General features: G+C 41.3%; 1 protein-coding gene across 4 annotated transcripts; it reads left to right on the top strand.

The window, feature by feature from the left end:
* Positions 1–262: 262 nt before the first annotated feature.
* On the top strand, positions 263–15,386 carry LOC117954886 (serine/threonine-protein kinase tousled-like 1-B). Of its 4 annotated transcripts, none has more exons than XM_034888991.1 (22): positions 264–834; positions 2,666–2,787; positions 3,426–3,494; positions 3,909–3,947; positions 4,057–4,132; positions 4,223–4,266; positions 4,367–4,450; positions 4,575–4,655; positions 4,752–4,844; positions 4,994–5,104; positions 5,808–5,944; positions 6,201–6,392; positions 6,666–6,732; positions 6,970–7,067; positions 7,349–7,430; positions 7,515–7,606; positions 7,695–7,784; positions 10,477–10,646; positions 10,926–11,061; positions 12,097–12,208; positions 12,489–12,596; positions 13,742–15,386. In XM_034888991.1, the coding sequence occupies exons 1-22, from the start codon at positions 708–710 to the stop codon at positions 13,889–13,891; spliced, it is 2,280 nt and encodes a 759-aa protein (XP_034744882.1). In that variant the 5' UTR covers positions 264–707; the 3' UTR covers positions 13,892–15,386. The 4 variants fall into 4 exon arrangements, with proteins under 4 accessions (XP_034744884.1, XP_034744882.1, XP_034744881.1 ...); XM_034888990.1 differs by having other exon boundaries at positions 4,361–4,450; XM_034888993.1 differs by lacking the exon at positions 3,909–3,947 and having other exon boundaries at positions 263–834.
* The last annotated feature ends 2,590 nt before the right edge of the window (positions 15,387–17,976 follow it).

The raw sequence follows: 17,976 nt of genomic DNA, 5'->3' as shown, positions 1-17,976 counted from the left end.
CCCCCCCCCCACTCGCCACTTGCACATCTACTCCCTCATATACACGTGTAGCTATGCTTTACATATCCATTTACGTTACACGTTCTACATTATACTCTATACATAAGCTATACATATAAAGTGTGTGTGCGCGTGTGTGTGTGTGCGCGCGCGTGTGCGTACGTGTATGCGCGCGCATGTTTTTTCTGTTTTCTGTCTTTCTCCTCAAGCAGACAAGAACTTTCGGCCATTTTTTTCGGGGTGTTTGTTGAATTCACCAAAACAAGAGGCTGTTCTCAGGTCGACGCTGAAATGTGCCTAACCGTCAACCTATGGCTAGTTTGAAGGAGGCTAAAATGATCCCAGATCAGTGTCTGTTTCTGTGTCATGCCATCCCCCATCGCGCTGCTAGGTGCGCGCCAGCCTCGCGATAGCCTCGCCTAGTAGAATCCAAGCTCCGTTCGCGAACTGGATGCTGCTGACAGGCGCGCGGGGCGGTCATCATGCAAAGGTTACATTGGATCCGTTTCAGCGAGTCTCTAAAGAAGCCGCTCCTCCGCAGGACCCGCACGGGTCGTAAAATGCGAGACGTCTAGCAACACAAAAACGCTAGGACTCAACGTTTCCTGGCCTGTTTGGCTACAGCAGGTGTCATAGATGGACGCAAGTTTGGGATTTCCACGAACGGCAGTGTGTACGCTGGCTCCACTCGGCGGTAAAGTGGCTTCATGAGTGTCCAAAGTAACAGTGGAAGTGGTGGTGGAAGTTTGGAGGCGACGCCATCTTGGTCGCAGCTCTCCTCGTCCCCAACGATTTCTCAACAACATATAACGGCGACTGCAAAGAGCAAGGAAGGTATATTAACTCGCCAAGTGTACGACTGACTCGTATTCTCATTAAAGTGTGTCCTTTCCAAGAGAAGTGGATTATTTTGGCCGTGTCGAGCTAACGTTTGTTGAAGTAAAAATGGATGTCAAGTTCACTGATGCCGTGAATTGGAAGCCAAACGTCAGCTGTCAGATCAGTTGATGGCCAGTCTAAGTAGCAGCAAGCTATCATGTTTGCACAAAGGAAGCGCTAGCTTGTTTTGTATGTAAGCTTACATCATGTATTGTTACTCGTAGCTGTTGATACGATAACAGCGTTTTTTTGTAGCAGTTTGCAAATGCCCCCCTATCAACAGCATCTAGTTAGATATTAAACAACGTAGCTATGCATGCATCCAATTAATGCATTGCAATGCATACTCCCACTGCTATAAACTTGAGAGCAGGCCCTGGATTTTACCCTTTTGGACAGTTTGGATGCATCTGTTTTTTTGTTTTTGTGTTTGAGACTTTATTCAACCGATATTGCTGAATATGATGTGACAAAACAAAACAGTGATCACAAGTGAGAGCAATTAGTTATACTCTTCCAGCTTAGTATAATAATTACAGGACATGATATGTTGTTGAAGTATTTAGACAGCGATGATGTGAATAAGTTGGTAACAACAACCCTAAATGCGTTATAATTACTGTACAGAGGTAATCGTTTAATAATTCATTTTCAACCATAGACATCTTACGTAAAATACCGATTTCATAACCTACAAAATTATGCTGTCATATGAAGCTCTAGCTATATGGATGAAGTAAGATCTCCCCTGTCCTTAGATAACCTCACACAGGCCTTGTTGTGTACTCTGCTCTCTGTTTCACTGCTCAGGGGCTTCATAATGGCTATTATGCCTTTTAGGGCTAGCTCCTGTGCCAGAAGCTATGTAAAGATGACAGCCAGGAAATGTCCATTAAGGAAACAAACACTTTCAGCAGTAGTCAGCGGGGAGCGGAGGACCAGTGTGTCTCTCCCTGGAAACCAGTTGTCATAGTACAAGACCCAGTCTACCACTCTGACATCTGCAAATATGGTTATATCGTAAGAAAATGTAAATGTAAAACTATGAAAAAAGCAGTTTGGAAGACACAAAAACTGTGTCTTATCTCAACAGCATTAGTAGCATTGATGCACACATGGAGCTTTTGAATTAGCGACATTACAGCTGGAAGCAAAACATGTATTTCTCATTGCCTGTGCAGATTTTACAAAGATGTGGCTTTGAAAGAAAACTTCCAGTGTCCTTATCTCAGCTGGTATTGTGCTCTATCAGCAAGGCGTCTGACGAATTGGGATCCCTAAATATCTCAGACTAGTTTAACACCGTGCAATGAGGCTGTGAAGGTCTAACTTGAGAGAAAATAGAAAGGCTCGACCAGTTGAAGATTTTTGTGCTGACAAACTGGGAGACTCGCTCAGGCCGGCCTCGACTCTTCTCCCTCCTGACTTCCCTGTGGGAGAATGACCTTCCTGCTTAAGTTGGAAATGCAGTGTCACTCATCTGCAGTATCTTCCATTGTAGCATGAAAGTGCATCTTTTAAAGAGCTACCTCTACTGCCCAGCTGCCTGAATCAAATCCATTTTTCTATTTTTACCTTGTAGTCACTCTATTTTTTTCTAATCCTCCCCCAGATACTGTCCTCTGTTCCTTCTCTTTGTCCATTTGTATTCCTTTTTTGTAATTTGGTCACAAAGAAAATGTCCAGGGCTCAATAGCTCTAATTCCTTGTACTTGTCACTGCCGTTTTGCTCGTAATGACAATGATGAAAGCGTCTAACCTTACTCTGTTGATCCCCTTATGTCAGGCCCCATGGAGGAATTGCACAGCCTGGACCCCAGGAGACAGGAGCTGCTGGAGGCCAGGTTCACAGGAGCTGTCACTGGCAACACAGGAGGCAGCACTGGGAGCACCAGTGGAGGTGCTAAGGTAACCACAATACAGAAAAGCCGAAGCCTTGTTTTTTGAGATACGTCGCACACCACACACAAACACAGTTGGTTGCGGTTTTAGTCACAATGTTTGCTCACAAGGCAACACTTGAATACTCAAAAAATTGTCTGCATTGTATAGATGTCAACAACATAAAATCTCCAATTTCAAGTTCTAATATCAGTAGAAGCGACAACCAGTGCTTGCAGCAGAAAGAATGCAGTACACAAGTTGTAACAGTCTTGAGGCCTGTGTTTGTCAGTGACTAACTTAAGTAACTAACTCCACCATGATAGTTCCTAGGCCCTCAGGAAGTACTTATTCAGCAACAGGGGATTTTTGGAGGCAGGAAATAAAAACCACACCCAGGTTAAAAAGCATGTTCAAGTTCCTACTTTCCTTAAAAAGGATGCAGCGTTTCTGGAAAGGGGCATGTAGTGGAAAAGAGCCAAGTGACACACCTAACAACTGAAGATCTGGATTCCTATCAGACGTGTCAAACTGCACCCAGTCTTTGTTTCACTGTTGTTTACATTTCATCAGGTTACAAAACTTTGATAGCACTACACACCTGTTGAGACTATTTTCATAATTGTATGTGTTCACTTATTTGTTTGAATTCTCACTCTTTGCAGTGTCTGGCCAATGAGTCCTCTAACCACAGCTATGGCAGTCTGGGCTCATCTAGCGACAAGGAGTCAGAGGTAAGACACACACAGACATGGGCATGGGTGACTCTTAATTTAGTTTGAGAAGAACAGACAATATAAATTGAAATTAAAGATTACTTACTTTATTACACTGATATCAAAAATAGAGCCTGGTTACCACTTTGCTGCTGCTGCTGCCACTATACAGAGCAGTAATATTCGCAACAAGCTTAGGATTTACAATTAGTTTTTTTTTTTTATGAATGTGGGGGGCTGACATGCGAAAATCAACATGGGTTTTAGTACTATAAAAACAAAACAATGGTGGGGGTGGTGGGCAAATAATGTAATCGGTGTATTCTTGACCACCGTGTAACACTGGAAACATCTTCTACCGCGGCAAGCCTACTGCCTACTTGTCTTTGTCTTTCCCACTACCTCCACCTCTCCTTCTCTTTTTTTCCCTAGAACTCTGATTTGAAAAGAGGTAGCTCCCCTGCCTACTCAGTATGTACTCTTTGTTTCTGCTGAACACCACCACTCAAACCAGCTTTCTTAGGTAAAACACGAGGGATTTATGCCTTTTCTTTCTCTCTTATTTCAAATCGAATCACAGACCCCAGAGAAGAAGCACTCTGAATCGTCCAGAGGGAGGAAAAGGAAAGCTGAAACCTATTCAGAGAGTAGTCAAGGTATGACTGACACCTGAAAGAAATTAGAATAATGTAGGCAATGGCATCTATGCATTTCTGCATTAAATCTTTGTTCAATTTTCTATGTAGGGAAGACTTCCACACGTGGGCCCAAGATCAGTGACTACTTTGACGTGAGTATTCTAGCAACTCCTGTCATTCCCAAAATGGTATGATCATTATTATTTTTGAACCAGATTTTTAAGTTTGCCCATGTTCTCTGCTAAGTTCCAGGGTGGAAATGGTTCCAGTCCAGTCAGAGGCCTCCCTTCGACTCGTCGCTCTCCACAGAACTCACACTCTGCCCCAGGCTCAATCGTGAGTATTTCAATAACCGTAGAATGCTTTACACAAGTATAATATATGGGTTATTTGCACATGAGGTGGATGTGAGTCTCTGTGTGTTATTACAAAATTTAAAAAATAACCACTTGGTCTGTAGGTCCGGCAGAATAGCTCCTCTCCTACAAGTCTGTGTTTTGGGGAACACAATCCTAAAGCTTCCTCCAGCAAGTGTGTCCAGGTAATGTGAAGCATACATGAAACACTCACATGACAGACTTCACTGGACAGTTATTGATATACCTCTGACTGGTACCTCTCTGTCTGAATCTTTTAGACGGAGTTAACCGGCCTGAAGCTTGCTGCTCTAGAGAGCAACAAGAGTCTGGACCTGGAAAAAAAAGAGGGGCGAATAGATGACCTGCTCAGGGTGAGTCCACCATCCATAAACTGAGTTTTGATGGAGAGTGCATAAGAGGACAACGTTCTAATGTACAACAGTTTATCAGGTCAGGTTTGTATTATGTTTACAGCTACACAACCAAACGTAATACAGTCCCTGCTGTCTTTCATTTACAGGCTAACTGTGACCTGCGGAGACAGATAGATGAACAGCAAAAACTCCTGGAGAAATACAAGGAGAGGCTCAATAAGTGCATCACTATGAGCAAGAAACTGCTTGTAGAGAAGGTAACTGTATGCATGCACCCTTTTGTGTGTCCATTGTACATTTGGTTGAAGAAAAAAACAGCAGCATTGTTTTCTGGTTATTCAATACATAAATAGTCTACATGAAATTACCAGATGGTAAAGCCTGTTTTTGTATTCTTCGTACTCCATGATAGCAAAATGGCATGTAAAGATCAGATGACGTAACGTCCATATGCCGTTGCGATAGAAACGGTATAGAAAAATATATCTCATAGACTTTTTTTATATTGATTTTAAAATATACTGTAAATCATCATATTGCTCCGCCCTTTTGTCATGTTTGTACACCTAATGTATTGGCGACATAAACTATTTGAAACATGCGTGCATACACATGCAACGGACGCAAACACCTTTTCTAACAAAAGGTATTCTGTGGTGTTTCAGCTTTGCTTCGGACAAGTACTTAGGGGAAAATTCAGTTTGCGGGTTGGTAGATATTTTTCCCTAGGTCGCCACCATTTTGGGCTGGAGCTTAGAGCTGTAACAGTGGTGGTATTTAGTGTACAAGCAGCATTTCACAATAAAGTCAAGTGATCCAGTGATATTGAAATATTCCTAAATATGTATTTAACTAACTAAACTGTAGCATACATTTAGTCTGGGTTGAGAGAGGTAATAGGTGAGGGCTTGTCACTTTTCACATTTTGTTTTTCAAATGTCTGCCTGTTTTTGTGAACAGAGCACCCAGGAAAAGCAGTCATGTCGTGAGAAGAGCATGCAGGACCGTCTCCGTCTCGGTCACTTCACCACTGTCAGACACGGAGCATCCTACACCGAGCAGTGGACAGACGGATACGCATTCCAGAACCTGATCAAGTGAGAGACGGCAAACTCAAGCATATTGTTCCATCCAATGACATGAATTTCATTTCATTTCAAATTCATATTACTTTTTAGATTTGCGTTCTATCTCGTTTTACAAGGTCAGAAATACAGTGGTTTTTGAGTGGATATTCTGTGCATGCTTAACTTCACAGCCAGGTGCAAAACATATGAAATGCTGTTTATTGTCTGCTACAGCACTACCCATAAGACCCATTCCCTAAGCCTTTGTGTCCACTTCTATGTGCAGGCAACAGGAGGGCATCAACCAGCAGCGGGAGGAGATAGAGCGACAGAGGAAGCTGCTGGCCAAGAGGAAGCCTCCAAACCCTGCATCTCCGTCCCTCTCGGTGGCCTCCACCTCTGAACCCAAGCAGCGCAAAACTAAGGTGGTCAACGGCAACGACTCTGACCCCTTCCTCAAGCCCTCCTTGCCCCAACTGTAAGTACACTGAAATGGCTACATACTGTCAATGTAAAAATGAAGGATGCTGGACCATAAAGAATGTCCAATTTCTATATTTTTGACTGTAAACTGTTAGGAGCAATACGTCATAGGCTTTTAGATACACTTTTCTTCCCAATTCCTCTTCAACCGGGGGCTTAAATAGATCCTTGCAAGATGACTTTGAGTTGAATAATCATCACTCTTATAGCCCAAAGTGAATGTCCCCAACAAAGTGGGTTTTATGAAATTTCCTTTCTGTTTTGGCAGACTGACCCTCGCGGAGTACCATGAGCAGGAAGAGATCTTCAAGCTTCGCCTTGGACATCTAAAGAAGGTCAGTAGCACAAAATGAAGTAATCCATAACAACATATTGTGACCATAAAGCATTTTCTATTGAAATGGCCAAAATGTACATTGAAACACTGAAACTCTAATCAAAACAATGCAAAGATGGTCATGCATTCAGTTTCAAATGATGCTGGAGTCCTAAATTGTTTGATTGTACACATGTGTATAAGGGGCATGAATCCTTCCACAGGAAAAAGGATCTCATATGATGTATTTATGCAGGAGGAAGCCGAGATCCAGGCAGAGCTGGAGCGGTTGGAGCGGGTGAGGAACCTCCATATCAGAGAGCTGAAGAGGATAAACAACGAGGACAGCTCGGCGTAAGTTCATTCAAAATACAGCACCATAGAATGTCAAGTTGCATAATGGTTAAGACTGGGACTAAAAACCTGCCTAATAGATGTAAATCATAATCTTTTTCCATTCTCAAAAAAAATTATTTAAATAACAGAAATGTCTTCTATAGTTGAAAGACGTAGATGTAAGAATATGGAAGTGCAATCAAAATCTGCAATCATCTTTGCTAAGTGCTTTAAAAAGTGACAAGCGTCGGATAGAAACAACAACCACGAAACAAACCATATTGTGCCTCCTCACACAGTTTTAAAGACCATCCTACCCTGAATGAGAGGTACCTGCTGCTGCACTTGCTGGGCAGGGGCGGCTTCAGTGAAGTCTATAAGGTAAGGTCTGTGTACTTGGAATATTTTTTTTTCCTATTGTGCAAAATAGTGGAGAAAATGTGTGCATTTTCTTTTCACACTCAGGCTTTTGACCTGTTTGAGCAGCGATACGCAGCTGTTAAAATCCACCAACTCAACAAGAACTGGAGAGAGGAGAAAAAGGAGAACTACCACAAGTAGGTCTCATATACACAAATACATCTTCAGATACACAAAGGCAAAATGTTGCACACACACACTACATTGACATTTATTTCCTTCCAGGCATGCTTGCAGGGAGTACCGGATACACAAGCAGCTGGACCATCCCAGAATAGTCAAACTATATGACTATTTCTCCCTGGATACTGACACGTGAGTCACCTTCGACCTCTGCCAGCTGCAGCCCTGCTGGTTTGACATATCCTGAGGATTGTTGATCCCCCGGCACATGGTTAAAAAACAATTTTACAGCAGTTTTGGATAAACATGTTGCACATCAGTAAGCTTCAAATCTTTAGAAAAATCCCTACCCAGTAAATATTCAATGTTCATTTGTTTGAATTCTGCCTGAAGGCTCTACGTCAGTGGCTGCTACAAATAACCGCCTACATGATAGGGGTGTTATCAGATTGGGAAAGAGTAAATAGTAAAAGCAATCCACAGAAAAATGCATGATTCAGCATTAACATGCCCGTACAATGGGAGTTATTTTTGAAGGTTAGTTTGTTAAAGGGTAACTACTGTTTTTTTCAACCTGGACACTATTTTCCTATGTTTTTGTGTGACTGTTGGGAACAACAATCTTTGAAAATGGTCCAGTATTAAGCAAGATTGCTGCAGTTTGCAGCGGTAAAACAAGCTACGTTGTAAGTTAAAAGGGCAATTGTCTGGGTTGTATTTACCTTTACAATTATACACCTTTGTTTTGCCACAGACAGGCTCAGATTAATTAAATAAAGTGTGTGACAACATTATGGTAAGGATTTGTTTAGAGATAGACCTTTTAAAAGCTCTTTGAGACCTTTCTGAACCAGAAATGTTTCTGAAGTCGCTAGCGCTAAACCCACCTTAAAAAAGCAATACTTTTAGTGTGTATAGAGCTACATATTGTGCTGTATAGCGCGAACATAGTTTCACATGTAAATCAGTAAATTTCAACCAAAACTATAGTTGTGATGGTTGGAAAGTGGAAATATGAACCATAACAGCTTTCATAGTGTTATTTAGTTTCTGTCGACTTTGATTGAATGGTATTTCACGATGCTAAAATGTTTTTATGTGGAGTCTGGTGGGTTTAGCAAACACAAAACATAAAAAGATGTTTATATGTTTGAAAAAAGGATCTTACTCTTTAAAAGAAGGGTTGATTTCCTTTTAGAAATCCTTTCCCTAATGTTGTCAAACACTTAAAATATGTATCTGAGCCTGTCAGTGGCAAAACTTTTGTGAAGGTAAATATAAGCTGGACCATTGCGCTATTAACGTCGGTCGTGGCTAGTTTCAACGCAATATGGAACTGAAAGGGATCGTACACGATCAAAACGGCACTTCTGATTTATAATTCAATGATTTAATAACCATAAAACACAGAAACTTACCGATTTGTTGCAGCTTAAAGCTAACAAGCTAGCAGTCACGGAGGTCTCTTAGGGGTCTTTCTAGCCTTTACAGGTGTTTTTCTATCCAGGCTGGAACTTTTGTTTTTTTTGGGGTCGGTGAGCATTAAATCCAAACTGTTGCATCCAAGATTTATCCACTTAATGTCCATAATTCATCACGTTTTCGCTCATTTCTGCCACTAGCTCTGTGCTCTGTGGCTTTTCTGTATCTGTGTGCCTTCAATTTCGTTTGTTTACAGAAGTGAAGGCACACTATATGCCTTTTACGGGCAACAGCTAGAGCAAAGAGTTTAGAGTGGGAAAGAGAACAATCCGCCAAGTCAAACTAGTCTAAGGTGATAAAAGATAAAAGATAGATAACTACTGTTTTACAGAGAATGGCTCACTGTTTTGAGATTTGGCATGTATTTGGGCCTTTTTTGAAGAAATGTACATAGTTTGTGCTTCATATGAGTTAAAATTTTATGTTTATTTTTGCATATAGGAGATCTGTTTTAGACAACACAAATGCTTGTGTAGCATTGCCGTGGGTGTAATATCAATAAATAGGACATTATTATGTTGATGATTGGCCTTTGGCTTCTGGACTTTCTGACTGGACTGTATTAGTTATATTGTTCTTCACAGTGTGACTCCCAAGACAGATGAGAAGTGTTTTAGAGGAGATTGGCTTAGGTTGTACTGCTCTTTGAGATATCAATACATATTTGTAAGATTCATGTTCCGTTTTAATTTATTTGTCTTTAAGGTCGTACAACCATTTTTAACATTCATTGCAGCACACATATTCTAATAGCCTAGTTTGTCCTGAAAAAAATGATGTTCATATCTTGATTGTAGACAACAGGGTTGATGTTTTGCGAGAACAAAGAAACAGATGAACAATAGATCTCTGAGGGTTAATACTGGACCATTTTCAAAGAGTGTTGTTCTGTCAGTACCTTAGAAACAAACACAGGTTGAAAAGAGAGGTAGTTACCCTTTAACTAAGCATGTGAACTTCAGTCACCCGTACCTAAAAGGGAGTTAAAGAATCTGGTAGCCATAGTTCTGATATTTGTCCGGATAACAGATGAACCCATCTCTATGTGGAGTACAAAGGTTGAGCGAAGGCCCAATTCTTATTGTACCATGTTGGTAAAGCTTTCCTTGGGGAACTGAGTAGCTCACACTCATGACTTAAGTCTGGCTTACTCTGTAGCAGAAAGTTCTGACTCTGAGCCCTGACCTCCTATGTGGAGGGGGGGGGGGGGATGTCACCTCTTAGCCATTAGTCCTTCCAGCTTATAAAAGAAACAGGATAAGCAGTTGCTCTCTGCTTCATGATCAATACATTAATGGCAGCGTTGTTGCTGTTGACCTTGATTTGGTCACATTCAGTTGTTGAATTAGATGTTGTTAAACCGTATGGAACCGCGTGTCCATCTCGTCCTCTGCTCTCCCAGGTTCTGTACAGTTCTGGAGTTCTGCGAAGGCAACGACCTGGACTTCTACCTGAAGCAAAACAAGCTGATGTCGGAGAAGGAGGCACGCTCCATTGTCATGCAGATTGTCAGCGCCCTGCGCTACCTCAACGAAATCAAACCCCCCATCATCCACTACGACCTCAAACCTGGTGGGTCACACACTCCAAAGGTTTTTGGATAAAACTTAAATGGCATTAAATGTATACAACTGGAATCTGATGAAAACTGTAATACTGCTTTGTTAACAGTGCAGTACAGTTAGTGATGCTGCTGTAGTCAAAACAAATCCTTTCCTGAATTTAACCCTGATTTTGTGTCAATCACTCTGTTGCTCTCTCACACACACACACACACACACAAACACACACACACTAACACACAGAGTCACAGTCACTGTACTGACTCTCACAGTCTTGTGTGGTGCACAGGTAACATCTTATTGGTGGATGGTACTGCGTGCGGCGAAATCAAAATTACAGACTTTGGCCTATCAAAGATTATGGATGACGATAACTATGGTGTGGACGGGATGGACCTCACATCACAGGGAGCGGGCACCTACTGGTAAGACGCACACACACACCAACAGGGCCTGAAATTAACACCCGACCACCTGCCAAATGCTGGTGAATTTTGCAATTGCCGGGTAACACTGTCAATCTGCCTGGCACATTGGCAGGTATCCAGTGAGAATTGAGAGATTCAGGCGCTATCGGTAAGCAGGGTACACAGGTGCAATTTAGGTGCAATGATAAGTTAAAGTCCAGTAAGTTTATCAAATAACTTTATCAAACCATGTGAAAGTGTCCCATCCCAGGATAGGAAATTGTACCTTTATGCTGGATTATCAAGGCGGCCCCCCTACCACAGCATGTGATAATGGCGAGATGGCCGCAAGGAGGCTACCAGGAATAGGACAGGATAGGATCATAGAGACACAGCAATTTTGATGAGGCAAAAAAAACTGTCTGGTAAAAAGTGACTGTGGCAGGTGGTTGAAAAAGTTAACTTCAGGCTCTACACCATTACCCCTTGCAGAATGACACAGTAGTGTGGGTTAAAGCCCTTTTTAGGGTCAATCTTTAAGGTTCAACAAACATTATTGTATTCTTGACCATTTTCTTGTGGCAAATCGCAGAATCTTGTACTGTTAGATCGTTACTATGAGCAGTGGATTGTTTAAGTAATATTCAAGGGAATTACCTGTAATAGATATTGCATGTAATAGTTCTGCATCATGTCTAAAAACAACTAAACCTAATGTAATACTATTTTAATGTGTACTAACATTATCCCAAATGTTTCCAACAATGTTTAAACCCAGAGCAATCTGTAATTTTAAGCATTGACACGAAGCGTGTTGTTTTTCCGCCCGTCAATGGCGTCATATAATCTTCGTCATCAAAAAGGGTTTTGATTCAGAGAGACCCCTAACGGCAGACATATTACATATAGTATGTTTAAATACCTACCACTTGCATGGTATGAAATAATCATAAAGTCTAGGAGTCTAAATTTGCAAAATGTGTATGAACTCATGAACTATACTACATTGTATGACAGTGATTGCATCTGTGTGTGTGTGTGTCTGTGTCTCAGGTATCTTCCTCCAGAGTGTTTTGTAGTGGGGAAGGAGCCACCTAAAATCTCCAACAAGGTTGACGTCTGGTCTGTGGGAGTGATCTTCTTCCAGTGCCTCTACGGACGCAAGGTACAGCACTAAACATCACCTGCTACACTTTGGAGAAGGCTGATGAACTCGTACAAAACCATATCTACCTTCAGTGGTCCAACATGGATGCAATGACCATGTTGGGCCACTCAGGGCCAGTCTCAGAGGCAGTGCTTTAAATTGTGGCGAAAACAAAAAAAGATGTTGTACATAAGAGATTTCTTCTTAGTCAATTAGTTGTTCAGGTTCCAGTCACAATAGTTGAAGCAATGTAAAAGACAATGGATTGTGGGTGATTTTATGTGTTTTGTTTTCCCAGCCGTTTGGTCACAACCAGTCACAGCAGGATATTCTCCAGGAAAACACCATCCTCAAAGCCACAGAGGTCCAGTTCCCTGCCAAACCACAGGCTAGCACAGAGGCCAAGGTAACACACATCCGTGTGTACTGCATGTGTACTGAGACTACGACCAGTATGCTGGTTTTACTGTACACGTTCTGTACCTCCAGTTATTTCAACTCATGACTACTGTCATTGCTAGTTTTCTCAGATTGCACGACGGCTATGTTTGTATTAAATGCAATATTCCAATTTTAATCTAATAAACCAAATAGACTATTGGCATAAAAGGATTGAGTTGACACTATGTCTACAGTCTTCCTTAATTTTCTATACAGCATTTCCTGATATGGTCAATTTCTCTAACTGTAACCATAAAGAAACATTTATTGCTTAACTTGGGAACATCCGTTTTTGGGTCCAGTTTAATGAATGCCTGACATATCAAAAATCCTGTCGATCCAAAAATGCAATAAAGCAGTCTTCCTGCGTAATATGTTGAAACACAACCAGGGACATTAAACGGTAACCTCAGTATAAACAAAAAGCTTGTTTTTTCAGGGCATGGTGCATTTAGACTAGATTAGTGAAGCCAAAACATCTCACTCGCCCCCTGGTGGCAGGCTGCAGTATAGGTCAGAAATCTGGCCTCCTCCATGTTAGCAGATGGAACAAACTATAAATCTAAATACATTTTACCATAAGTTCCTGTAATTTTAGGTAGCTGATCAAGCTGATGTTTGTTAAATTGTTTGATGCTATAAAGACAGGGTGAAACGTCATGATTGACAGCTGTAATCGACTCGCGGTTGGTCTGGCAGGTGAATGGGCGGGACTTTGATACTGCGCAATGCAGGTTTCCGGGATATTTTGGTTTAACTTTTGCTCAGTGAAGATGTGTCGTTCGTCTTTATATACAGTCTATGGTTCCGCCAAACCCTAGTTGGTGTAAGCATAACTGAACTGAGACATTGGTGTGTTGCAATTTTACTTTGATTTAAGTATTAATGTCCTCCAGAGCTTTCAAACTATGTGGGCTATCCAATGACACATTATCACATGCTGCAACATCTGAATCATCCCTAATGGGTTGTTATAAAAAGAACAGTTTAAAGCACAGTGTTTGCCACAAATTTTACAAAAGGTACAGAATTTCTAAGTAGATATTAGTACACACACACATACACACACACACATAGCATGCAGCTCATTTCCTAATGTTTTTCTTCCAGGCGTTTATCCGGCGCTGTCTGGCCTACCGGAAGGAGGACCGATTCGATGTTCACCAACTGTGCTCGGACTCCTACCTCCTCCCTCACATGAGACGTTCAAACTCCTCCGGCTCCCTGCAGCCCTCCGCCTCATCTCTCTCTACCTACTGACTGGCTCTCTCAACGTGATTGACAGGACTCTCTGGCCAGCCTCAAGGCGGGATTGTTGGAATCGGAAGATAATGGATGTGGATCTTTGTTTTTGTTTTTTTACGTGAGCTGTTCCCAAATGGTCGAATAAGCAACAGAGTGGAATTAAATGTAGAGTATGAGATGGAAAAGAGTTAAGAAGTACAAGTGGCATACTCCCTTTGCATTTGTTGTACAGAGTTGTGCCCCTGAACTCAACTGCGTGAGATAGGGGAAAGAACATAACTGGAAACTTGAAAGGAAAAACAAAGGGGCAAGAATAGAAAGACCGGCATTGTTTGGAGCCGGAAAAGAAAATGATGAATCTAGAGGATTTCTTTATGGACTTTATTAAATAAAACCCTTAGGTGACATTTCAACAGCTGTAGGAACTCATAGATGCCCAGTCCACCTCTTTTAGCACATCATAATACACTTCACAAGATGGCTTAGAATTTCTTAGGCATAAAGCCATTGTTATAGCTGTTCTCTTGTTGCTGATATGAGGGTGCCGTTGACCAGCGGGGATCAGAAGAAAGGGGTGAACAGGTGTGTGTTGCAGAGATGCTTTGAGTGTCTGTGTATTAAATATGGGCATTCTCTGTCAAGTGGTACAAAAAGATGGTGTTGTTGAATTTACCCTTGAAGTCCCTCTGCACATGATGGGGGTTCACTTAAATGTGATGTAACTTTGATGGGACATGACAACAAAAAAAATCCAGATAAAATGTCTGGGGTTGATTTGCACTTCCGGTCCAGATAATGCAAATCTGGTTTTATAAATTGAGTCAAGCCAAGTCCTCCGTTCACATTTTCCTCAAGTTGCAAAGAAATTCAGATTTACTACTGGGTTCACATGAAGTGGAGCTGTGAATCTGTCTTAATCCATTTTTGTTAAGATGAGAGTTGAAATGTTTCAAACAGCATAGTATTACAGTGCCATGTTGTCGTTGATGTCTTCAATCCTCCTGAAGAGAGTTGGATTGAACTGAGGGACTTGATCAGCGATCGGGACACAGAATTTAGTGTACATTTCATGTGCTGGAGACATTACTCACTAGCAAATACATAATAATGAGGCTTATCCTTGCTTCCCAGTGTCTCACTTTGCTCCGTTTATTTCTTTCCTCCTGAAAGCTGTTCTCAGTTTGCTGCTATAAATGTTGCTTTTACTTTGTATTTGTGTATGGTTTCACCTCGCATATGTGCATACTTGAACTGTGTTGAGAGGAAACACAAACACACACCACCAACGTTGTCCACATGGGTTTTTTGTTTACTTTCATGTACAAGTTCAACAGACAGTACACGGAGCAACTTCCCAGTAAGCTGTCTAGTGAGAACTGACCACGCCTGTCTATGCCAGTAGAAGTGGCTCTGCTCCAGTTCGGCTGTGTTGCAGCATGATTCACTGCAGCCAGAAAGCGAGAGGATATATCCAAATGTTGTTGTCCTGTAAATAAAACACCTACCTGTATGTTGTTGTGGCATTATAAAAACCCTCTCACATACAAGCTAACCTGAGCTCTAAAGCACGCCAGTGACTAGAAGTCAGATAAAAAGACAATTGGAAGCAGTTGACAGCAAGTTGTGGTGTCATATCTTCTCGCCGCACTCTTGCCTGCATTAAAACTTAGTTTTTTGTTGTGTGCGAGCGGTTAGAAGAACAAAAAACCCAAACAGTGATGTAGTTTCAGTAACGTGAAAGGCAGATTAAACTGCAGGAAGTACCTGCTCCAGGTTTACTGTTCCCACATGAGAGCAAGTGATGAAGTGCAATGGAACAGGTAAAGGTTGTCCAGTTTGATAAAGTGTCATTTTATGACACTTTATCAAGTGAGTGCATTAAGGCCTAAAACAAACTTCTCTGCTTCGCTCTAAATTTTGTATTCTCTTCTACTTGACAAATGAACAGTGAAAAATGGGTGCTAGCATCAAGTGCAAATACAACGTGAATAAAGAGAGCCGTGTGTAGACAGCTGTAAGTACAGACATTAGGAAGCTACGTGTCAGATTACGTTAGCGATGGGGCTGCAACGCTAGGCCGTGTCATTCATATGCAATAAAAATTGCCTTACAAGTGTAAATTCCTGCAGTGTGACCCATATTTTCTGTGGCGGGTTATGCATATTGTCACTAGAACAGTTTAATATAAGATGGAGCACAGGAAGGTGATATCTATAGTGTGCGTGAGAATATACACAACTTTACAGACACAGTTTGTCACAGTAGTCCGAGGTATTACACTGCTGGATTTGCTGAAAAATGATTCCTTGAACTGTCATTAAGAGTCATGACATATTCCATCTTGAACATCAAGGCTACCAGGGATCCTGGTTCAGATTGATGGTGTTTGCAATAAATTCAGTCAGGCATTATTAGAATATTCACAATTAATTGGTTACATAATTCAATTTATTACAGCTATTATTTGCTCCCATATCAGGGATAATCTCAAACTACAATCTATAACCACTGATGCCATTACAAGTTATACAGGCATTTTCTAACTTTTTTGGTATTTTATCAGATTTATTCATTCATTTGTTTACAATTTCTAACTTAACATCGTTTTAAATGCGATTTGTCTACTTTGCACCAGAATTTTGTAGTTGTAAATACAATTTTCACCATTGATCCCCCCCCCCCCATCTGTCTGTGTTCATTCATCACCTTTACTTTGGAGGGGATCAGTGTAACCCGCCTTTTTCAACAGTCTGTGTTAAGGACAGGCACTTGAGCAGGTGAATTAGACCCTTTTGACTTTTCATGGACAGATTTTACTGTGTGCACTCTCACTCTCCCATTACAATTTTACTGTCTTGTTTTCATTTGTTTTTGTGAACCAGGGGACAGACTGTGAAAGATTAGCAACAAACACTGTTTAAAGACAGACAGAGGTATCATGTAAAATTTATTTTTGCTTTATTGCTCACACTGTGCACAGTGTAGATGTTTCCATAAAGGTCTGTTTACAGTGACACCCTGTGGTTGTACTGCATCACTGCCTACCAATTTGTTTTGGCCATGCCAATAGGAGATGCACTGGGTAATTAATACCCCTGCACCCATGTTTCACCCTACCTACAGATCACCCAGCAGCAAGCACATACTGTACACTCTCCTCAGTATTTCTTGTAAGTGCTAACCTCTGTCCCCTTTGGCATGGCCTTCAGGCTCTTACCATCCCTGTGTAGTAGAGATGGTTGCTGTAGTTCTGGATGTAAATGGAGACATACATAGGGACAGACAAATCATTTCAAAACACAAAAGTGGTGCAAAATAATGCAGATTCATTCATTGGGTGGAGACACTCATACAGCAATTAACAAAAATGTATACATGTTAATCAAATTAATCTATTGTTCAGGGATTTAATTAACTCATGATAAAGGGTTACATACACGGGCTGGATGATAAGACCAAAATTCTATAACATGAATTGTTTTTCACCTTTATCTTTAAACTATGTTTTAAGCAGCAGTGAAGGAGGTTTCTCTTCTGTAGGCCCACTTCTAATATCTGTGTCCTGGTTTATTCCAGTACGACCAGTTTAATGACCACTGGACTGTCCAGTTAGGTGTGACGAGTTGTTCTATTCCCAGTCATTTATAATATAAGGGAATCACAAAATTGGATTTATCGTTCAACCCCATCAAAATACACTGTTTATATACAGTATATATATATATATGTATATTAAAAAAACACGTGTAAAACAGAGAGGCTCGCCAGATCAGAAAAGGAAACGTTCTAAGACAGTTCTTTGCCTCGTAACAGCAGAAGAGCAAAGCAAGCTACAAATCGAAGAGTACACCTCGTCCTCCTCATACAGTGGCTTTGACAAGCTCCATGACAATCTGGTAATAAAGACCCTCCAAATATCAAACATCCTCCATTCTTCACATCTATTCATTCTCCATCGCTCCTCACCAGCTCCCTATCCATACCTGGAGCATGCCGACCGCTGTGTCTGAACAGGTGCAGCTGCCTGCCTGTCCCTCTTGGCCAAATAAATAGAAAAACACAGAGAAAGAAAGACAGACGGGGAAGGGGGGGGGGGGGGG

The sequence above is a fragment of the Etheostoma cragini genome, chromosome 12 (genome assembly GCF_013103735.1).
Source record: "Etheostoma cragini isolate CJK2018 chromosome 12, CSU_Ecrag_1.0, whole genome shotgun sequence".
In the NCBI taxonomy this organism is placed as follows: Eukaryota; Metazoa; Chordata; class Actinopteri; order Perciformes; family Percidae; genus Etheostoma; species Etheostoma cragini.
Note: the sequence above shows the minus strand (reverse complement) of the source record. Positions and strands in the feature narration are given on the sequence as shown.